A 24,107-nucleotide genomic window follows, 5' to 3' on the forward strand; every position below is an offset into this window, starting at 1 on the left:
TCCTGCATCCTGCAGGCATACGTACCCGGAGAGACTGCACACAGCCGGAGCGGCGATACCATGAGAGGAGCTGGGAGCGGGCATGGCACCGGGAGTTTGCAGACAAGTGAGTATGACTTTTTTTTTTTCTACTGTTCACTTTTGATTTCGCAGCTGCCTCCACCTCCCGCCCAGACATGGCGCCGCACGGCAGCATACATGCACAGGACTGGAGGTGGAAGCGGCGGTGACGGTACCGGGAGGATTCACGCTTCTGTATTTACTGACAGAAGGAATCCTCTTCCTGTACATGTCACTTTACTACCCACCTCCTGCAGTTATAGCTGCGTTTTTGGTCTTAGAAACGCACCAAAACGCAGCTATAATAACAATTTGCGTTTCTCATTGCGTCTTTCAACATCCCATTGCACTCAATGGATGAAAAACGTGGTGAAACACGCAGGAATAATTGACATGCTGCGTTTTTGTGGTCACCACAAAAACGCAGCTGTAAAAAAACGCTATGTGCAGACAGCAAAAATGAAAACTCATAGACTTTGCTGGGGGAAGCAAAGTCATGCAGTTTTCTGGGCAAAAACGCACCCGAAAAACGCCGCGAAAATCGCACTGTGTGAACTTACCCTTAGTGTGACGCCCTGGCAAAACCAAGTAGTCACACAGTTTAGGCCCCCGCATAACACCTGTCCCACACAGGGTTAAACCAACCGACAAAATCCTAGTCACTCCCTCAGGAAAGGACAGACACACAAGTGGGCGGGATCAGGCGGGATCAGACCTAGGGATCTGGAGAACCCGGGGGCGGGAAAAACAGTCAAGCTTAAGCTTAGAGTTTGCAGTGAGCAGTGAACCATACCGCAGATCCGGATCCGAGCAGCACAGGCTGCTGGCGTGGGGGCGGCACACCTCGAAACTTGGCATCACGAACAGGATTCTTACCCATCCACTTACCTGGTGGAAGCCCGCCTTGTTCTGGACAGTCAGCGACATTTTTGCCGCCATTTTTAGGCACGAAAAACGACAACCCAGCGTCTTCCCCGAGAAAGGCACGTAGTTGAAGCCCCACCCCCTGGGAATACGGCTGGAAGGAAGACCCTGAGACCGAAAACGAAACTAGCTAGCCGCATCTAGAGACTGCTCCCGAAAAACCAGGACGGGCTAGAATTACGGCATGTGATCCGAGGAGATGGGAGGCAGGGACACCGTGACTCTGCCATCTTCTGTTCCTGGACACTATCTCGAGAGGATGTCTGCCCGGTCCGGCGACCCGATTATGGAGGAGCCAGCTCCTGGGACTGCTGAATGGGTGGAAGCCCAGACTGTGAGGATGTGCCGCAGGATCTAAACTCAGGCCAACTACTTGCTGGCAAGATGGACGGCCGAGATGAGGGATCTGGCTGCAGCCGTGCGGGCACGCGAAGAGAAGATGGTCTTGGAGGAGCGGGAAAGCGATTTACGCCTCTATGTTCTACCGGAACCGGCCCAACAGGCTGAGGAGCTCGGTCTGCCCCTGTCCGCCACATCACCTCCCTCGCTGCCCGCACCTGCAGTTAGTGCCCCAAATGGTCCACTGCCTCAAGCAACGGTAGCGGAGCCCGTTACATCTGCCTGCGAGGGCCCGGAAATGGAACCCTCAGGCCATGAGCATGTCCCCGCTCCGGCACCCATACCAGCCCCACGCCCGACCAAAGCCCGGAAGACGGCCCCGAGCCAGGCCGCAACTCTGATGACGTCAGTCACCTAAGATGACATCACCTCCGGTCCCGAAGAAGGCTGCGCACTTGATGACGGCCCCGGCAATCCGCCCGGCCGCAGCAGAGGTGACGCTTGACCGGAAGTCGGCATCAGCAAACATGCCGACCGCTTCCCAGTACCCGGTCCCGGCTGAGGCGCAGCCGGGATGCACCTGCAGAGCGGCAGAGCAGGCCGCGGATCAGAGGAGCCCTTCACTTCACGTGAGGCCGGTCGTAGCCGGCAGTGAGGGTGTCCGGATGGTCCAAGCCCCTGAGCAGGCGGAGGCGGAGCACAGAACCAGTGCCCCGTATTGGGAGCGGCAGCAGCTGAAGACCAAAATCGCGGCCCGAGAGAAGCAGAAGGCCAAAGTGCTGAACCGAGCGTACCAGGAGAAGGACAACCTCCGACATGCCACCTTCCGGGTGCGGGGCCCTACTTATGAAGGACAGGTCCGGCATTTTAACCCCCAAAAGGGATGGGGTTTTATATACGAGCCGGGCCTGGAGGCTGAGATATTCGTCTCCCGGAGAGATGTGTCCCTACACCTACCGACTGGCCACCCCGATCGAGACCTGGAGCCCAGAGAGTTGGTTTCATATACCCGGCACTGCGGAGAGAGGGGGTGGTTCGCCCTCGATGTCAAGAGGTGGGTGAAGGTTGGTGACCAGCTGCACCTCCACCCCTCTCCGCCATCTCCAAGCCAAGAAGATGATGATTAAGGTAGCGGTTCCCGGCTACCCCCAGTTAACCCCCTAGTTGAAACAGTTCTTCAGTTTTAAATGGACCACGGCTTTTGGACTAGAAAAGTCAATCCAGAAACTTTTGGGCTTTGTAAATAACTTTTGACCACCTTTCTTGTCCCGCCGCAGTCTCTGGAGAGGCAGATTGGAGGAAGGGCCTGCGGTAGAGTCGGCCGAGGCCCAGTCACTACTGAAACCGGTGGCTAACCTCCAGGCCAGGGGTCCCCGGACTTGGGGCCTTTGAGATGGACTGCTGGGTAAGGAACTTTTTACCCGGCCCGAGTGGGCGTCACCCGGACCCGTTCCTGGACTTGGGCAAAGGGGTGTGCACCAGTGCTTAGTGGTAGCACCAGGGAACAGGTTGTTTTCGGTGGGGGTGCAGCAAGACGGTGGTCCAGTCTGTCCCGTTCCGTTTGGTTAAGTAACGTTCAAGATATGTGCCTCCCGTGAAGGGAAGAAATTGTAAAAAGTTAGTATACTTGTAATCCTGTTTTTCTATTTTCTTTCTAGTTCCGGTTAAAATAAATGGTGATGGTCGGACAGCCCGCAGACGGTCTGTATTAAACCAAGGGGGAATGTGACGCCCTGGCAAAACCAGGTAGCCACACAGTTTAGCCCCCGCATAACACCTCTCCCACACAGGGTTAAACCAGCCGACAAAATCCTAGTCACCCCCTCAGGAAAGGACAGACACACCAGTGGGCGGGACCAGGCGGAAGGAGAACGCCCACCTAGGGGGTCTGGAGAACTCGGGGGCGGGACAAACAGGCAGTCAAGCTTAGAGTTTGCAGTGAGCAGTCAGCTGAAGTGAAAGTTCAAGTTGACAGGCGTCGGGGTTGGAGCCCCGGAGTGCTGGCTAGGTGGCAGACAGTGGTCAGTGCCAGCAGAAGACGGGAAGACGGCTGCCGAAGATCCAAGGTGGACCGGGGCAGGGTTGTAGCCCACCGGTACTGACATCGGAGAACCGACCCGGAAACTGTGCACAAAAGGGGGTACTTGGACCCTGAAGCCAGGACCGGAACTAACAGCCTAGCTAATTAACCAATTGAGGGCAGGATTTTAGGTCCTGTCCTTGCCTAAGTCCCGAAACGTAGACAACCACCCACCGAGAGCGATAGGGCATCCGCCAGGGCCCGGTAGATCCCACGGGTCAGCGTCTGATTGGCACGGCTCCCAACCAAAGGACTGGGAGCAGACTCCTGCATTACACACTGGGAAGTCCATTACAGAAAACACTGAGTGCAGAGGAAATGGGCATTGACCACCGGCCCGGGTGTGGGACCAGAAATATACCCCTGGCCGCGGCAGCCGGCCACCATCCCCTTGGTTTACCAAAAGACTTGTGTGATTTATTCAACCGTGAGTAACATCCCTGGCCTGACCGGGTGCGACGGCTCCTGCCGTTACCATCCCCTGCACAGAGACATTGGGCCCCGGGGCATCCATCCCTGCCCACGGAGGGGTTAACATCCAGCTGCCAGCCCATCGCCCCCGGGAGTCCCACAGCAGCAGTGGTGGTGCTACACCTCACCACACACTGTGGGTGGCATCACAGACAGTTTTCAATAACACCTGTACAAATACGTCCCCATTTATTCGAAGTGACCGCGCGCCCCCCGGGTCCGGTAGAGTCCCTCGAGCCATACCGCAGATCCGGATCCGAGCAGCATCGGCTGCTGGCATGGGGACGGCACATTAGCAGTTAGTAGATCATTCGAGACTTTAGTAAGAGCAGTATCAGTAGAGTGTAAGGAGCGGAAACCAGATTGTAGAGGGTTAAGGAGAGAGTTATTTGACAGCTGATTTGACAGGAGTGGACCAAGCGTTCCAGGAGTTTGGAGATGAACGGGAGATTCAAGACTGGTCTGTAGTTAGAGGTGCAGTTTTGGTCCAGGGATGTTTTTTTAAGTATTAGGTATATGCTGGCATGTTTGAAGGAGGAGGGAAAGACACCAGAGGAGAGAGATTGAATATTTTAGTTAGGTGAGTGGTAACAGCTGGGGAGACAGATTTAAGGATATGTGAGGGAATAGGGTCACTGGTGCAGGTAGTAGGGCGAGAAGATGCAAGGAGCCTAGTAACTTCTTCTGTGACTGGATCAAAGAGTGAAAGTGAGCTAGATGAAGTGTAGGAGGGCAGAGAATATGTGGTGTTATGAGGCGGTGACAACATTTCCTGGCGTATATGGTCAATTTTTTATTTAAAATAATTTGCCAGGTCATCGGCGCTGATGTTGGTGGTTGGGGCCAGAACTCTTGGTCCGAGGAAGGAGTGGAAAGTATCAAAGAGTCGTTTAGGATTGTTGACTAGTGAGGTGATGGGGGTGTTGAAGTATGCTTGTTTGGAGAGGTGAAGGGCAGTATTGTATGTTTTGAGCATAAACTTATAATGGATGAAATCTTTGGCTAGATTGGATTTTATCAACAGACGTTCAGCACACCTGGAGCATCGCTAGAGAAAACTTGTTTGAAACGTGTGCCAGGGCTGCTGCCATCTGTGCCAAGTTGCTCTGTGTGTAGCAGGTGCAGCTTCATCCAGGGTGTACTGCAGATTTCATTATAATGTTTTACAGCAGATTCAGGACATGAGAGGGAGGGGATTGGGGCCAATGATAACTGCAACTGCTTCAAAAATTTCTTGGTGTTAATGGCGAATAGATTCCTATACGGGTGGTAAGTGGTGGCGTCCTGAGTGGATTGACAGTTCTTGACCAAGAATGAAAGAAGGTTGTGGTCAGAGAGTGGGAGAGGGGAGTTAGTAAAATCATGCACTGAGCAAAGCCGTGCGTGTACAACGTCTGCGTAGCGAAGCCATGTGTGTACAGAGTAGAGCCGCGTGTGTACAACGTGTGCAGAGTGGAGTCGCACTTGTTCGTGAGTGGAGTCATGTGTGACGCCCTGGCAAAACCAGGTAGTCACAGAAAGAGTTAAACCTCCCTGGTACCACCTGATCCCACACTTGTATAGTGAAGCAGCACCTCCCCCCCCCCAGTGTAACTAAAGGAGCAGGAAGGGAGGAGTTGAGTCAGTGGGTGGTAGGAGGGAGAGGAGTGCAGAGACAGGGTTGTAGTCCCTGTGCTGCAGGGGAAGTCAAGCAAAGAAAAGCAGAAGTCTTGGAGCTGAAGTGGAGAGTAGGCTCACGGGAACCTGTAGTGGATCGGGGCAGGGTAGTGGTCCGCCGGTAGTGTGCACGGGACCCCGGACTTGTGCAAAGAGAGGACTTCCCCCGTCCGAAACAGAGAAGGTGACTCTAGGCTGGAGTGCAGGAGAGAGAGAGAGGGCCCTGCTTCTTGTACCGGGTGTGGGATCCGAACACCCCTATACAAAAGGCCTACGGACACCGGCAATTTTTGGTTAAGTACTGGACTCTGTGTTTCCTGACCCTACACATGAAAGCAGCCTAATCCAACACCAGGACAAATGAACTGTGAGTTTCCTGCTCCTTGCAATCCCTGCCATCACCACAACTCCCCCTAGGCCCCGGGGCATCCATCCCTACCCACGGAGTCCCCTCAACGGCAGTGGTGGTACCCCATTTGCCACATACCTTGGGTGGCGTCACGTGCAAACTTTCCAAAATCCCATACACCATAACCCCCTTTTCAATTGAAGTGACCGTGAGACCCCTGGGTCCGGAGACTCTCGAGCCACCCCCGAGGGCCCGGATCCGAGCAGCTCGGCTGCTGAGAGCGGGGCGGTACACAAGCGTGTATGACATGTGCAGATCCGCATACAGTTAGGTCCAGAAATATTTGGACAGTGACACAAGTTTTGTTATTTTAGCTGTTTACAAACACATGTTCAGAAATACAATTATATATATAATATGGGCTGAAAGTGCACACTCCCAGCTGCAATATGAGAGTTTTCACATCCAAATCGGAGAAAGGGATTAGGAATCATAGCTCTGTAATGCATAGCCACCTCTTTTTCAAGGGACCATAAGTAATTGGACAAGGGACTCTAAGGGCTGCAATTAACTCTGAAGGCGTCTCCCTCGTTAACCTGTAATCAATGAAGTAGTTAAAAGGTCTGGGGTTGATTACAGGTGTGTGGTTTTGCATTTGGAAGTTGTTGCTGTGACCAGACAACATGCGGTCTAAGGAACTCTCAATTGAGGTGAAGCAGAACTTCCTGAGGCTGAAAAAAAAAGAAAAAATCCATCAGAGAGATACCAGACATGCTTGGAGTAGCAAAATCAACAGTCGGGTACATTCTGAGAAAAAAGGAATTGACTGGTGAGCTTGGGAACTCAAAAAGGCCTGGGCGTCCACGGATGACAACAGTGGTGGATGATCGCCGCATACTTTCTTTGGTGAAGAAGAACCCGTTCACAACATCAACTGAAGTCCAGAACACTCTCAGTGAAGTAGGTGTATCTGTCTCTAAGTCAACAGTAAAGAGAAGACTCCATGAAAGTAAATACAAAGGGTTCACATCTAGATGCAAACCATTCATCAATTCCAAAAATAGACAGGCCAGAGTTAAATTTGCTGAAAAACACCTCATGAAGCCAGCTCAGTTCTGGAAAAGTATTCTATGGACAGATGAGACAAAGATCAACCTGTACCAGAATGATGGGAAGAAAAAAGTTTGGAGAACAAAGGGAACGGCACATGATCCAAGGCACACCACATCCTCTGTAAAACATGGTGGAGGCAACGCGATGACATGGGCATGCATGGCTTTCAATGGCACTGGGTCACTTGTGTTTATTGATGACATAACAGCAGACAAGAGTAGCCGGATGAATTCTGAAGTGTACCGGGATATACTTTCAGCCCAGATTCAGCCAAATGCCGCAAAGTTGATCGGACGGCGCTTCATAGTACAGATGGACAATGACCCCAAGCATACAGCCAAAGCTACCCAGGAGTTCATGAGTGCAAAAAAGTGGAACATTCTGCAATGGCCAAGTCAATCACCAGATCTTAACCCAATTGAGCATGCATTTCACTTGCTCAAATCCAGACTTAAGACGGAAAGACCCACAAACAAGCAATACCTGAAGGCTGCGGCTGTAAAGGCCTGGCAAAGCATTAAGAAGGAGGAAACCCAGCGTTTGGTGATGTCCATGGGTTCCAGACTTAAGGCAGTGATTGCCTCCAAAGGATTCGCAACAAAATATTGAAAATAAAAATATTTTGTTTGGGTTTGGTTTATTTGTCCAATTACTTTTGACCTCCTAAAATGTGGAGTGTTTGTAAAGAAATGTGTACAATTCCTGCAATTTCTATCAGATATTTTTGTTCAAACCTTCAAATTAAACATTACAATCTGCACTTGAATTCTGTTGTAGAGGTTTCATATCAAATCCAATGTGGTGGCATGCAGAGCCCAACTCGCGAAAATTGTGTCACTGTCCAAATATTTCTGGACCTAACTGTATGTGCAACGTGTATGTACTAAGCGGAGTTGTAGTTATAATGTACATATTAATAGCTGTACCTTTGTAATGTACTTGTATCCTTCTTGTATGTAGCTGTGTGTGTGACTTACTGTGTAATCCAGCCATCTTGCCATGAATATAACGTACTGTAAAGCCTCCTGTTACCGTAAGAAGACATGCAGCTCTCTGAGGTCTCCTGTGTTCATTGCCTTTAACCTCTTCACCCCTAGCCTGTTTCTCTTCCTGACCAGGCCAAATTTTTTAATTCTGACCAGTGTCACTTTATGAGATATTAACTCTGGAACACTTCAATGGATCCCAGTGATTCTGAGATCGTTTTTTTCATGACATACTGTACTTCATGTTAGTGGCAAATTTTTGTCTATGATTTGCATTTATTTATCTAAGTATAACAAAAACAAATGTGACTTTTTCAAACTTTAGATTTTTACGTCATTATATCAGATAGTCATACTATACAAAGTAGATTAAAAAGAACATTTACCTCAAGTCTACTTTACATCAACATAATTTTTTAAACATAAATTCTTTTTATTAGGAAGTTAGAAGGGTTAAAATTTTATCAGCAATTTTTCATTTTTGCAACAAAATTTACAAAACCAATTTTTTTTAGCGACCATATCACATTTGAAGTGACACTATTTTAAAAACTGCACCCCTCAAAGTGCGCAACACCAGAACAGTAGTTTTCCACCCCATATAGGTTAATAATAATAATTTTTATTTCTATAGTGCCAACATATTCCGCAGAGCTTTACAATACTGAGGTTCATATACAAGCAAGTAACAGTTATAGAAAATACATAATTAAAGCAAAAATAAAGACAACCCTGCTCATAAGAGCTTACAAGCTACAACAAGGTGCAGGTGCTTATTTACAACGACAATCCAGCCATCTCAAAGAAATAGGGATAGACAAAGGCTGTATGAACCAGTCATCAACCAATCTCCATGATGCTTTTGGGTGTGGTGCAGTTTGACGGAGAGTTATATTCTGAGAAAAAGTGAAGGGACTCTAGGAATTGAAGTCAAGTAGGGAGAGTGGAAGGCCACCCTAAAAAGTATTTTTAGGGAGCTTCTGAAGCTGAGTAGGTTATGGCTTGTCCTAGTTTCTTGGGGTAGAGCATTCCAGAGTGCCGATGGAGCGCGGGAGAAATCTTAGAGCCAGAAGTGGGAGGTTCAGATTAGTGTGAATGTTAGTCGAAAGTCATTTGCGGAGCGTAGGGAACGGGTAGGGTGATAGATTGAGATGAGGCTGGAGATGTAGGGGGTTGCCAGACTGTGGAGAGCTTTGTGGGTGAGAGCAAGCAATTTGAATTGGAACCGATGATGTATGACCAGCCAGTGCAATGACTGGCACAGAGAAGAAACGTCCGAGTTACGATTAGTCAGATAGGTGACGCTGGCTCTCAAGGTGCGAAAACATTAACCAAGTTGTGGCTACAGTATGTGCCTTTTTCTCAAATTCTCATCTGCAGAGAGAAATTATGATGTCGGTAATTGTGAGCTACTTGCTGTTAAACTTGCATTTGAGGAAAGGAAGCATTTTTTGGAGGTTGCTGTCCATCAAATAACGGTTATTACTGACCATAACAATTTGGCGTATATTGATCAGCTACACGGTTGACCACTAGACAGGCCAGGTGGTCAATATTTTTCTTGAGGTTTAATTTTTCCACCACATTCAGGCTAGGATCTAAGAACGTGAAAGTTGATGCTCTATCACGCAGTCTGGATTCAGTATCTCCCCCAGAACCTCCAACGTTCATTCTTCTAGGGTATTCTAATTGCCATGTTGTCCTCTGAGTTGGAGTCAGAGATCCGTGATGCTCAGTTTCTGACTCCTTCCATTATTAAAGAGTCTAAGTTATTTGTTCCTGTATACCTGAGGTTACGTTTGTTGTAGGAATTTCATGACTCTGTGTTAAGTGGTCATGGCCACCTTTAGGGCTATTCTAGGCTCTTCTGGTGGTCTTCTATGTGTAATGATGTGAAGTATTTTGTATCCGCTTGTGAAACTTACGCACTCGCTAAAGTCATAACTGGCCGGGGAATTGGCTCCATTACCAATTCCTGAAAGGCCGTGGACCCTTCTGTCCATGGATTTCATTATTGACTTACCGATATCTGGTAGAAAGACTGCGATCTGCTTAGCAGTTGACCAATTTAGTAAACAAACACACTTTGTTCCTTTATCAGGATTACCCAATGCCAAGCCACTTTCCAGGTTATTTATCAATCATGTGGTGAGATTGCATGGTATTCCCCTCAATTTCTAAATTTTGGAGGGCTTTTTGTAAAAAACTGATCATTGATTTGTTTTCCTTGGCTTATCATCCGGAGACCAACGGACAGACTGAAAGAACTAATCTGTTATTGGACCAGATTTTGTGACATTGTGGTGTTTTGTGATGACCCAGCAGGAGGAGTGGTGGTCGACCTTACCTCTTGCAGAGTTTGCTTTCAATAGTCGGGTTAATCAGTCTACTGGGACCTTGCCTTTTTTTGCAATTATTGCTTTCATTCCCATTTTGGAGAGTTCTCTAGGTTAAGTTCTGGGTGTCCTGGAGCCGACATAGCCATACTATAACTTGGGGATGTCTAGAGGGAGGTACAAAAAATATTGAGGTGGCCCAATGTCTCCAGAAACAAAAGGCACGTTTGTTGGATCCCGTCTTTCAGGTGGGGAATAAGGTATGGTTGTCAGCCAAGAATATTAAGCTCAAAGTACCTTCGGCTAAATTGGGTCTTAAATTTATTGGACCATATGAAATCTTGGAGGTGGTCAATCCAGTGGCCTTTATACTGAGACTTCCCCAGTCTCTGCGTATGCCTAGTGTATTCCATAAGTCCCTGCTTAAACCATTTGTTCCCTCAGACTTGTCTTCCTTATCCCGGCCTTCTTCTGTTCCCATTGATGGAAGTTTGGAGTATGAAGTGCAGAGGATTGTTGAATCTCGAAGGGTCCGGAATTCCCTTCAATATTTAGTACATTGGAAAGGATACGGACCCCAAGAGTGATCATGGGTTTCGGCTTGTTCTGTGAGAGCCAACCGATTGGTCAGGGCCTTCCAGCTGAGGTTTCCTGGGAAATCTGGGGGTCCGGTCGCCCCCCCCTTGGAGAGGGTACTGTCATGGTTCTGCTGTGCCGAGCATCTTGCACACTGGTGATGCTCTGCAACGCTCTCTTGAACTACAAAGTCGCCAGTTACGTTTCCTTTGTGCAGAGCATTTTGCATTTGGAGATTGCCTGCTGTGTTTCTTTGAGCACTTGCTGACAGGTTGTTTGACAACACAGGTTTCCATGCTAGTTCTGAGAGGTGCTTACTCAATGGTTCCACGTTCCTGGTAATTAGTCTATTTCATTACTGAGCATGCTCTCCCAGAACTTCGCCAGTCGTACTCTCTGGTTCTGCAGTGTGCTCTTGGCTCCTGTTTGTGCTTGTGTTCTGATCTAGGCTTCTTGACCCAGGACTGTTTATTGACCCTCTCGCTACCCGACTACATCTCGGTCTGCTCCCAAAATCTAATACGTACTTTCCTGGAATTCAGCCTGTTACTTGACTACGTCTCTGCTTACTCCCGGAGTTCTGTTGTGTCATCCTGTTTTCTGTTAGTCATAACTTAGAAACACTGTGGAAAGGAAGCACAAATAGAGTCTTACCTGGGTATAAACCAGGTTATTAAAAGGTAACAAACTGACCTAATAGGGTTGTGGTAGTCGCAACACCTATAATCACGTAGCAGATTTGGCACACAGCCGCAACCCGGAAAGAGACAATGCGTGGAATATGGAGAGAAGTTGGGTTTATGCCGCGCTATCACCAGAATACTAAGTTGATTAATTCATCTCTTTTATTCTTGTACAGATCTACGCGTTTCAGAGATCTCAGTCTCCTTCATCAGGACAATCAAGAGAAAATGAACAATCTCAGATTTTTTCATTTTTTTCCAATGGGAAGAGGGTCATGTAACACATCAAACCTATTGAGAATTTCACAAGAAAAACAATACTGTGCTTTGTTTTAACGTAATTTTATTTGTTCATTTGTTATTTACAATTTTATGACCACTTATAAAATGTGTTTAAAGTGCTGCCCATTGTGTTGGATTGTCAATGCAACCCTCTTCTCCCACTCTTGACACACTGATAGCAACACTGCAGAAGAAATGCTAGCACAGGCTTCCAGTATCCGTTGTTTTAGATGCTGCACATCTTGTATCTTCACAGACATAGACAGTTGCCTTCAGATGACCCCCAAGATAAAAGTCTAAGGGGGTCAGATCGGGAGACCTTGGTGGCCATTCAACTGGCCCACAATGACCAATCCACTTTCCAGGACACTATTCATGTAGGAATGCTCTGACCTGACACCCATAATGTTGTGGCCGCCATGGTCCCCACTCATCTTGAAAAGTTTCCCCCCTCCCATATACTAATGAGCCACAAACAGGAAGTTGATATCACCAACCCTTCCCATTTTATTTATGTGTATCCACATAAATGGCCCAGGATGTACTTTAGAGACATAGCAGGGTAAGACGAGGGAATGCCGCCGTGGAATGGAAGCACCATTATCTTAGGGTGAGACCTCGGTTGGCAGGAAGGATGCAATTGATTTTAGGTGCACTACATGGAGAGGATAGGATATCACTTTTTGATATCTATATTTATGTGCTGTGTATCTGTTTTTAATGTATATCAATAAATGTATGGTTTTATATTAGGTTAGGGGGATTCGGCTGTTTGAAGTAGGACACAGGAATGCTTTCACTTAAAAGTCCAACCGATTTATTAAATCAGACAAACTGCTTCATCAGGAAGATAATATCAGCCTTCCTTGGGCTTCACAAAGCATAACGCGGTCTTCAGTCCTTTTTACCTGTGGTACGCCTGCACAAGTTGAGCTTCATTTCTCCTCATAAGTATCCCAGTGGAGGCATCTCACTCTCCACTGACTGAACCCGATTAGCACACACAACCCGTCTCCAGAGGTTCCTTCCTGTACGCATAGCAGCCTCCACACACTGACAATGTGTCAAACAAACAGACACCATTAACAATATGAGACACACCCATGAGTGGAGGTATGTAGATTGCCAGACCCGCCCATCTCTCCAGCTATCCATACAAAATGTCCCTGAAAACACTAATAAGCCTCTTGGCACTACCAGTACCAGAGCGAACATCCAGGTTTACACCAGCTTCGCGATACATACCCTCCGCCATGTTACAGAAGGAACAGGATGGGCCGACCTCTACTCCAGAAAAAAATAAATGGAAGGAAGAAGTATCGCCAATAAATGAAAAACACTTATTTAAAATACTCCTATTTTATTAGCTAAATATCCAAGGTATAGAATTTTGTAGTTGTTCATTATATTATTTAACAATAGAGGTATTGTCAAAGATGGATAACAAACCAGACCCTGAGTGTCTGATTCTGTTGGATGATACCTATCATATATCAGTAGTGTGCTATAAGGTGGCTTTACACACTGCAACATCGCAAACGACATCACTGTAACGTCACCGGTTTTGTGACGTAATAGCGACCTCCCCAGCGACATTGCAGTGTGTGAAACACATCAGCGACCTGGCCCCTGCTGTGAAGTTGCTGATCGCTACAAATCGTTCAGGACCATTCTTTGGTCCTTTGTTTCCCGCTGTGCAGCAAAGTCTCAGTGTGTAAAGGGGACTTAAAACACTGGAAACGAGTGATGTGTCACAATATCTGTCAATCACTATTCTCTGTCAGTCAGTCTCTCCCTCTCGGTCTCTATTCTCTGTCGGTCCGTCACTATCTCTGTCCCTCTCTCACAGTCTGTCGGTCATTTTCCCCTCCTCTCTCATACTCACCGATCCCCAGCGCGGCGCTGCACGGCATTCACACTGCTGCGGCGGCTTTTACTATTTTGAAAAAGCCGGCCGCTCATTAAACAATTTCGTATTCCCTACTTTCCCCACCCACAGGCGCCTATGATTGGTTGCAGTGAGACACGCCCCCACGCTGAGTGACAGGTGTCTCACTGCACCCAATCACAGCAGCCGGTGGGCGTGTCACTATGGAGTATAGAAATAAATAATTAAAAAAAATGGCGTGCGGTTCCCCCCCCAATTTAATACCAGCCAGATAAAGCCATACGGCTGAAGGCTGGTATTCTCAGGATGGGGAGCCCCACGTTATGGGGAGCCCCCCAGACTAACAATATCAGTCAGCAGCCGCTCAGAATTGCCGCATACATTATATGCGACAGTTCTGGGTCTGTACCCGGCTCTTCCCGATTTGCCCTGGTGCGTTGGCAAATCGGGGTAATAAGGAGTTATTGGCAGCCCATAGCTGACAAATCCTAGATTAATCATGTCAGGCGTCTCCCCGAGAAACCTTCCATGATTAATCTGTAAATTACAGTAAATAAACACACACACCCGAAAAAATCATTTATTAGAAATAAAAAATAGGAATTACTACTTACCGGTAATGATCTTTCCAGGAGCCGTAATGACAGCACTGTAGGAGTTGCTCCTTTGACCTTCACAGGGACAGGAAACGCAAGAGTTTAAAAGCCCCTCCCCATCTCCCTCTCCTCAGTGATTTTTCAAGTACCACACCAGGATGGGAGATAACACCATAATATTAATGCATAATCTTACAATAGACACATAAGAGAACAAGAAGGGAGGGAAACAAGAGTGCTGTCATTACGGCTCCTGGAAAGATCATTACCGGTAAGTAGTAATTCCTATTTTCCAGGACGCCTCATGACAGCACTGTAGGAGAATGCCAAAGTAATCCCTAAGAGGGGGGGACCACAGCCTGCAAAACCCTCCTACCAAACAACAGGTGCAGAGCGTTGAGAAGGCCCAGTATATAACGCTTACAAAAACGTGTGGGAACCCGACCACGTTGCCGTACAACAAAGCAGTTCCAAGGAACCCCCCGCCCTCTCCGCCCAAGAAGAGGACAGAGCCCTGGTGGAGTGGGCTCAAATGCGAGTTGGGGGGTCCCGACCCGCGGACCGGTAAGGAGCTGAAATAGTGGACCTAACCTACCGAGACAGAGATGTCTCAGACACAGTCTGCCCCTGGTCCTGCCCGCAAATTGCACAAAGAGGGGAGAAGCTACGCGCCAGCTCCGGGCAGCCTCCAAATAAGCCAGAACCGATCGGCTGACATCCAAAGAGTGAAGGTGCTCTTCATGTTGGGAATGAGAATAAGGGAGGTAGACAGCCCATACTACAGAGACCAGAAATAGTGAGAAATACCCGAAATGGGTTAAATGAACATACTTAACGCCGCAACCAAAGAATAGATGATAAAGTCCTTAACAGCCTATCAAGGAATGAATAAACCACAGACCGATAGAATGACCACCGTCATAGACAAGAAAAAACTTGACCGTGCCTAATAAACCAGGTCAGTACTGTCATCAGCTCTCCTAGGCTCAAATGACTACCCCTGGTCACAGACCAGCCCACCGTACCACCAGAGTTCACAGTCTGGCTCCAGAAGCCCAAGAGGTCAATGCAGAAACTACGGGATCTCGAGAATGAGAAGGACCTTCATGAAACTAAAGACATGAAGAGTCGGCGTCTGGAAGGCACGATTTCCGACCTTCACAAGCCAAGTACAGCATCCGACCACTTGAAGAAGCATCGTTCCCAAGATGCAGATGTCAAGGACAGCGGGGCATGGAATCTGGATGTGAGGAAACGTCCCAGAATATGTAGGAGGCCAAACCTCATAGATACACTGAATACAGTAGATATAGTGGAATTTAAAGAAGTGGTTTCACATATCCGTGGCAGCTAATACAGGAGTCAAGAGTGGCCCAGAGCTGGTATAAAGAAACCACTACCACCTGGGCAGACTACCCAACTAGAATGCACTGTACCCCATTAGCATGTAATCACCACTATATCGGACTCTAGCGTAAACATACCACACAGTCTTCCAAAGGGACCAGGGAACATCATCTAGAGGAGTGAGAGCCTCTAAAAATCACAGAGTGATATTTCATTTGACCGTGGTGAGACCCTGGATTTTATCCCATGAGAGCGGGGAGCCTATGAGGGAGACTATGGAGCTCCCGGGCACAAGATGTTGGAACACCTCACAGGTTATTCACGAGATTCTGTATGTTGAACAATGGTCCAGAAACCAGTTCAATTGCCATCAAAGGACCCGTCACAGTAAAACGGGGCTAATACCATGAACGGCCACATTCAGTTCCTTCCACTATAGGATGAACTCGATAAACATTTCTCTTTAGGCAGAAGTTACAAATGAAAGACCAGAGCTAAGCAACTAAGCACCGCTGAATACAACTGATTAGAAAGAAAGGACCGTAGCTGAACTTAGACTCCAGTTCCGAAGCCATAATAAGGAGAATTACTAGGCCAACGCAAACATGGCTGCCTAGCACGCTAAGCCAAGTGCAGGTCCAGAAGTGTGAGGCCCCTCTTAACCAAAGCCGATACCAGAGACCCAAGATGCGAAGTATGCAGCCCGAGGCGCAAGGAACGAGACCACTGCAAGGCCAAAGGCGCAGAGGCGCAAGGCCAAAAGGTGCAGAGGCATAAGGCCCAAGGTGCAGAGGCGCAAGGCCCAAGGCGCAGAGGCGCAAGGCCCAAGGGGCAGAGGCGCAAGACCCAAGGTGCAGAGGCGCAGAAGCGCAAGGCGCAGAGGCGAAAGCCCAATGCCAGACGCGCAAGGCCAGAACATGAAGCGCAAGGCGCAAGCCCGGAAGCGCAAGGCCAGAAGCGCAAGGCACAAGGCCAGCGGCGCAAGGCCAGAGGCGCAAAGCCAGAGGCCAGAGGCGCAAGGCCAGAGGCGCAAGGCACAATGCCAGAGGCGCAATGTCAGAGACACAAGGCATAATTCCAGAGGTACAAGGCGCATTGCCAGACACGCAAGGCCTGAACATGAAGCGCAAGGTGCAAGCCCAGAGGTGCAAGGCACAATGCCAGAGGCGCAAAGCCAGTGGCGCAATGCCAGAGGCGCAAGGCCAGAAGCACAATGCCAGAGGCGCAAGGCCAGAGGCACAAGGCCAGAGGTGCAAGGCACAATACCATAGGCACAAGGCCAGTGGCGCAATGCCAGAGGTGCAAGGCCAGAAGCACAATGCCAGAGGCGCAAGGCCAGAGGCACAAGGCCAGAGGCACAAGGCGCAATGCCAGAGGTGCAAGGCCAAAGGCACAAGGCGCAATGCCAGAGGCGCAAGGCCAGAGGCACAAGGCGCAATGCCAGAGGCGCAAGGCCAGAATCATGAAGCGTAATGCACAAGCCCGGAGGCACAAGCCCGGAGGCACAAGGCACAATCCCAGAAGAACAAGGCACAAGCCCAGAGGCACAAGGCACAAGCCCAGAGGCACAAGGCACAAGCCCAGATGCCCAAGCTTAGCGACACAAGGCACAAGCCCAGAGGCACAAGGTAGAAGCCCAGAGGCACAAGCCTAGAGGCAGAAGGCAGAAGCCCAGAGGCACAAGCCTAGAGACACAAGGCACAAGCCTAGAGACACAAGGCACAAGGCCAGAGGCACAAGCCTAGAGACACAAGGCACAAGCCCAGAGGCACAAGCCTAGAGACACAAGGCACAAGCCCAGAGGCACAAGCCCAGATATACAAGGCACAAGCCCAGAGGCACAAGCCCAGAGGCACAAGCCTAGAGACACAAGGCACAAGCCTAGAGATACAAGACACAAGCCCAGAGGCACAAGCCCAGATATACAAGGCACAAGCCTAGAGGCACAAGCCTAGAGACACAAGGCACAAGCCCAGAGGCACAAGCCTAGAGACACAAGGCACAAGCCCAGGGGCACAAGCCAGAGACACAAGGCACAAGCCTAGAGGCACAAGCCTAGAGGTACAAGGCAGAAGCCCGGAGGCACAAGCCTAGAGGCACAAGTACAATGCCAGAGGCACAAGCCTAGAGGCACAAGCCACAAGCCCAGCACGAGTGTAGAGGCACAAGGCACAAGCCCAGAGGCCCAAGGCACAAGCCCAGACGAAGAGCCAGTGAAGCCAAGCCATGAAGGGCAAGGCTGAGAAACAGTAAGATCAGACGTCAAGCAGGGAGGCCTTGACAGTGCCAAGGTGCCAAGCCAGCGTGTGGTCAGAGCTTTGTGACGTGTGGGCCGAGGCCAAAGCCGTGAGGCGCGATGCCGGAGCCCCAAGTTGTGAGGAACGAGCCAGGAGGCGCGAGGCCAGAGCCCGGAGCCGTGAGGCGCGATGCTGGAGCCAGGAGGTCGGAGCCAGGAGGCCGGAGCAGTGAGGCGTGAGCCAGAGTCATCACGAGGCCAGAACCCTGAGGCGCGAGGCCAGAGTTGTGAGGCCCCATTAGTTACCCCTAAGAGTGTAATTCATCTGTGAACTTCAGGATACACCTACTGCATGAGTGGTATCCTAAATGCCAAATTAGTCACACCTGAACCAATTAAATCTCCTTGAGGTTCAGCTGGAGGGCAAGTTCCAAATGCGAGATAATGTGTTATATCCACAATTTTCCCTCCCATAGAAGGAGTAAATCAGACAAAATCCGGTCTGGTGAGATAATAGTGGAATCAAACGTGTTATTAACCACAACAGGAGGATCCACATAAGTTCCATCAACAGGTAAATTCGGAACTTAAACATGACGTCTGCTGATCCCAGCAAAACATGAGGCAGCTTAGAAAGATCCAAGGCTAAATTACCAATTTTAGTGCAGGACTCTGACAGATGTGAATGACAGACTAAAAGGAAGGGAAGACTGAATCAGGTTCAACCCACACCACTACAGGTCAGATTCCTGATGCATCTGCACTTACGTGACCCTGGGCTCGTCCGGGGTAAGCATCTGACCTGTCACCTTCATCCATTGTAAGAAGCAGTGAGTAGGTCGTTATACAGAAAATAGTGTGCATTTTCCCCGTTCCCAAGGTTTTATACCTGTTTGGGCGACGACAGGGCCCGTTCCCGCCTCCAGTGTTCCGTCCCGGATCACACGCCGCCTTCCAGGGCGCCGCCATATTCCGACCGGGAAATGCGGAAGTCTTTGCACCGCCCATGCAGCAGCGTGTCAGGCTGGAACACCCGGAAGTGCCACATGGCCGCGGCAGACAGCGGGAGGCCGAGAGCCCTCACCTGAGGGAAGCGGCTTTTGCCGGGAACTCCTGCTCCACCGGCCGGCTGAGGGACCTCACCTTTAGAGGTGTCGGCCAGGGGCTGCTTGACAGGCCAGAACGAGAGAGCAAGCCCCCCCGATCCGCCTGGACCCCGTACATCCCGACGGTAAGACTTGCGTCCGTCCTGTACAGGGACAGGAAAAACACTGAGGAGAGGGAGATGGGGAGGGGCTTTTAAACTCTTGCGTTTCCTGTCCCTGTGAAGGTCAAAGGAGCAACTCCTACAGTGCTGTCATGAGGCGTCCTGGAAAACACAAATTCCCTCATCACCAATTTAATCAGCCCCAAAAAGCCCTCCTTGTCCGGCGTAATCCACGGACCTCCAGCGTTGCTTCCAGCTCAGCTGCATGCAGGTGACAGGAGCTACAGAAGACACCGCCGCTCCTATCACCTCCACGCAGCTAATGAAGACAGCCGCGCGATCGGCTGAGCTGTCACTGAGGTTACCCGCTGTCACTGGATCCAGCGGTGGATGCAGCGGTGGCCGCGGGTAACCTCAGTGACAGCTCAGCTGATCGCGCTACTCACCGCCGCTCCGGTCAGCTCCAGGCAGCAACTGAGGTGAGTAGCGCAATCAGCTGAGCTGTCACTGAGGTTACCCGCGGCCACTGCTGCATCCACCGCTGGATCGCTGAAAGTCTCAGTGTGTAAAGGGGCCTTTAAAGAGAACCTGTTATCAGGATTGTATTTCCCATACTAATGACGTGTATATAAAGGCTCTCTAATGCTGAAAAGATCATGGAATTTTAGGGGCATTGCAGCTATAAGTCCCCTTACCTGGCAGCCAGACTGGCTTGCAAAGTCTCCTTAAGGAGAATAGTGTTCCCCCGTGGTCCCCACATAGCTTTCTCATGAGCCAGATCAGACACCCCCATACTTTGCACTGACGAGGGGCAAGCACCCCGAAACACCGTGTCTGCAAATTGGGATTCTGATCTGGCTTATATATCCTGAGTCATATTGCAAAGGATTGTCAAAAATCCACTTGTGACTTTTAGGATCGCTACTTCCAATAGGTGGCGCTGTGCTAGAGTTTGTCTCCTTTACTGGAGAGACAATTTGAATATTTCCCAGAGGGGCATTGCAGCTATAAGTCCCCTTACCTGGCAGCCAGACTGGCTTGCAAAGTCTCCTTAAGGAGAATAGTGTTCCCCCGTGGAATTTTAGGGGCATTGCAGCTATAAGTCCCCTTACCTGGCAGCCAGACTGGCTTGCAAAGTCTCCTTAAGGAGAATAGTGTTCCCCCGTGGTCCCCACATAGCTTTCTCATGAGCCAGATCAGACACCCCCATACTTTGCACTGACGAGGGGCAAGCACCCCGAAACACCGTGTCTGCAAATTGGGATTCTGATCTGGCTTATATATCCTGAGTCATATTGCAAAGGATTGTCAAAAATCCACTTGTGACTTTTAGGATCGCTACTTCCAATAGGTGGCGCTGTGCTAGAGTTTGTCTCCTTTACTGGAGAGACAATTTGAATATTTCCCAGAGGGGCATTGCAGCTATAAGTCCCCTTACCTGGCAGCCAGACTGGCTTGCAAAGTCTCCTTAAGGAGAATAGTGTTCCCCCGTGGAATTTTAGGGGCATTGCAGCTATAAGTCCCCTTACCTGGCAGCCAGACTGGCTTGCAAAGTCTCCTTAAGGAGAATAGTGTTCCCCCGTGGTCCCCACATAGCTTTCTCATGAGCCAGATCAGACACCCCCATACTTTGCACTGACGAGGGGCAAGCACCCCGAAACACCGTGTCTGCAAATTGGGATTCTGATCTGGCTTATATATCCTGAGTCATATTGCAAAGGATTGTCAAAAATCCACTTGTGACTTTTAGGATCGCTACTTCCAATAGGTGGCGCTGTGCTAGAGTTTGTCTCCTTTACTGGAGAGACAATTTGAATATTTCCCAGAGGGGCATTGCAGCTATAAGTCCCCTTACCTGGCAGCCAGACTGGCTTGCAAAGTCTCCTTAAGGAGAATAGTGTTCCCCCGTGGAATTTTAGGGGCATTGCAGCTATAAGTCCCCTTACCTGGCAGCCAGACTGGCTTGCAAAGTCTCCTTAAGGAGAATAGTGTTCCCCCGTGGTCCCCACATAGCTTTCTCATGAGCCAGATCAGACACCCCCATACTTTGCACTGACGAGGGGCAAGCACCCCGAAACACCGTGTCTGCAAATTGGGATTCTGATCTGGCTTATATATCCTGAGTCATATTGCAAAGGATTGTCAAAAATCCACTTGTGACTTTTAGGATCGCTACTTCCAATAGGTGGCGCTGTGCTAGAGTTTGTCTCCTTTACTGGAGAGACAATTTGAATATTTCCCAGAGGGGCATTGCAGCTATAAGTCCCCTTACCTGGCAGCCAGACTGGCTTGCAAAGTCTCCTTAAGGAGAATAGTGTTCCCCCGTGGAATTTTAGGGGCATTGCAGCTATAAGTCCCCTTACCTGGCAGCCAGACTGGCTTGCAAAGTCTCCTTAAGGAGAATAGTGTTCCCCCGTGGTCCCCACATAGCTTTCTCATGAGCCAGATCAGACACCCCCATACTTTGCACTGACGAGGGGCAAGCACCCCGAAACACCGTGTCTGCAAATTGGGATTCTGATCTGGCTTATATATCCTGAGTCATATTGCAAAGGATTGTCAAAAATCCACTTGTGACTTTTAGGATCGCTACTTCCAATAGGTGGCGCTGTGCTAGAGTTTGTCTCCTTTACTGGAGAGACAATTTGAAAAGATCATGATCTTTCTTGAAGATAATATATTTTTTTTAGAGAAATCCAGAATTGAAACTGTGGGAATAGGTTGCAAGTGCGGTGTGCAGGTGCTGCACTTACAGCTCTCCCCATTTATCGCCTGCCTCCTGTCTCTCACTGATCGGTCACTCATGTTTCAGGCAGACAGTAGGCAGGGAAAGACAGAGAAAGAAGAGAACTATAAGTGCAGCCCACTGCACTTGTAATTTAATTTATTAGCATACAATTTCATCTATGGATTTCTCTAAAACAGAAAAATAAATTTCTACAAAAAAATATAAGTAGTTTATCAGCATTAAAATCCCTTTATATACAGGTCATTAGCTTGGGGTATAAAATCCTGATGACAGGTTCTCTTTAACCCCTTCAGCCCCCGGGCACTTTCCGTTTATGCGTTTTTGTTTTTTGCTCCCCTTCTTCCGAGAGCCGTAACGTTTTTATTTTTCCGTCAATCTTGCCATATGAGGGCTTGTTTTTTGCGGGACGAGTTGTACTTTTAAATGAAACCATACGTTTTACCATATAGTGTACTGGAAAACAGCAAAAAAATTCCAAGTGTGGAAAAACTGCAAAAAAAGTGTGATCGCACAATAGGTTTTGGGATGTTTTATTCACCGTGTTCACTATATGGTAAAACTGATGTGTGGGAGTGATGCCTGAGGTCGGTGCGAGTTTGTAGACACCAAACATGTATAGGTTTACTTGTATCTAAGGGGTTAAAAAAATTCACAAGCTTGTCCAATAAAGTGGCGTACGTTTTGCGCCATTTTCTGAAACCCGTAGCGTTCTCATTTCTTGGGATCTATGACTCAGTGATGACTTATTTTTTGCGTCTGAAGCTGATATTTTTAATAGTACCATTTTTGCGCAGATGCTACGTTTTGATCGCCTGTTATTGCATTTTGCGTAAAACTTGCGGCGACCAAAAAATGTAATTTGTAGGCGTTTGGAATTTTCTTGCCACTACGCCGTTTACCAATCAGATATTGATTTTATATTTTGATAGATCGGTCATTTCTGAACGCGGCGATACCAAATATGTGTATATTTTTATTTTTTTTTAACCCTTTAATTTTCAATAGGGTGAAAGAGGGGTGATTTGAACTTTTAGGGGTTTTTTTTGTTTTTTTTTTTTAAATTTTTTTTACTTTTTATTTTTATTTTACTAGTCCCCCTAGGGGGCTATAGCGATCAGCAATCCGATCGCTCTGCCCTATCTGCTGATCACAGCTAAACAGCTGTAAACAGCAGATATGGTCACTTCCTGGTTCATTCGGCTCCGGGCCGAGTGAAAGAGAAAGTGACTCGTCATAGCTACAGGCGTCATCACATGACCCTGTGCTACCATGGCAACCACCGAAAGTCACGTGATCACACACGTGACTTCCAGTGGGGGCGGCAGTAAGTGAAAATCATGGCCTCGCGCATATACATCTCTCTGCCAGACTTAGGCAGCGAGATGTAAGGGCTTAAATGTTGCGAGTGGAAGCGATTCCTCTTGTAACATGCAGGCACACATGTCAGCTGTTAAAACCAGCTGATATGTGCACGGATCGCCGCATCCTGCCCGCAGCAGGGGGCGGGGCTTAACGTCACATGCTCCATGACGGATAGATCCGTCAAGGGTCGTGAAGGGGTTAAAGTGCAAATTTTTGGGTGTCAGATTATTGGGACAATTTAGTACGTATTAAAAATCAAAGTCCTCTTAGAACCTATAATATGTGTATTGGGGATGATGAGAAAAAAAAAACTACTAAGCTAAGCATGGAAAGTGATTTGTTTAATTTTTTTTTTTAATCAATCAATCAATCCCAGCAGATGTTCCCACAAAATAGGAAAGGATCTAAATAGTAATTTGTAATATGAACATATTTATTATTGTAGCATTGAGAAGTTACAGACTTTGTTCAGACATGGAGACTGCACTAAAAGTAACTAATGTACAACTGATAGTTAGGAAGAAGAGGGTAGAGGTATCTTGGGTATTTTGGGAGGAAGGGTTGCAATAATATTGTCCACATATTGAATAAATAATGTGAAACGTTCAATGCACATGGAATATTGCTTTTAATTTGATTTTTGGAAAACATGTCAATTAGTAACTGCATATATTTTAATTCTAATGTAACGTCTAACGTGCTTTCCCTTTGTTGTTTATTTACTTGCCTTTACTTTGACTGGCTCTTATTTGTTTTCTTGTCCTGTTTGTCAAATATATAGTTTCTCACCATGTGATTTTTTCTTTGTGTTCAAGAAAATATAATTTTCAAGTAACATATTTCTAAACTTCTAGGTATGATAATAGC

The 24,107-nt window shown here is 48.2% G+C and overlaps 1 protein-coding gene across 1 annotated transcript in view; it reads right to left on the reverse strand.

The window, feature by feature from the left end:
* The window catches only part of LOC142312873 (uncharacterized), a 346,266-nt gene that overhangs the window by 227,754 nt on the left and 94,405 nt on the right, over nucleotides 1–24,107 (reverse strand). Inside the window, exon 14 of the mRNA XM_075351858.1 lies at nucleotides 10,612–10,856. Coding sequence (XP_075207973.1) covers nucleotides 10,612–10,856 — 245 coding nt within the window. The remainder of the gene's footprint in view (nucleotides 1–10,611; nucleotides 10,857–24,107) is intronic.

This window comes from Anomaloglossus baeobatrachus, chromosome 5 (genome assembly GCF_048569485.1).
Source record: "Anomaloglossus baeobatrachus isolate aAnoBae1 chromosome 5, aAnoBae1.hap1, whole genome shotgun sequence".
NCBI lineage: Eukaryota > Metazoa > Chordata > Amphibia > Anura > Aromobatidae > Anomaloglossus > Anomaloglossus baeobatrachus.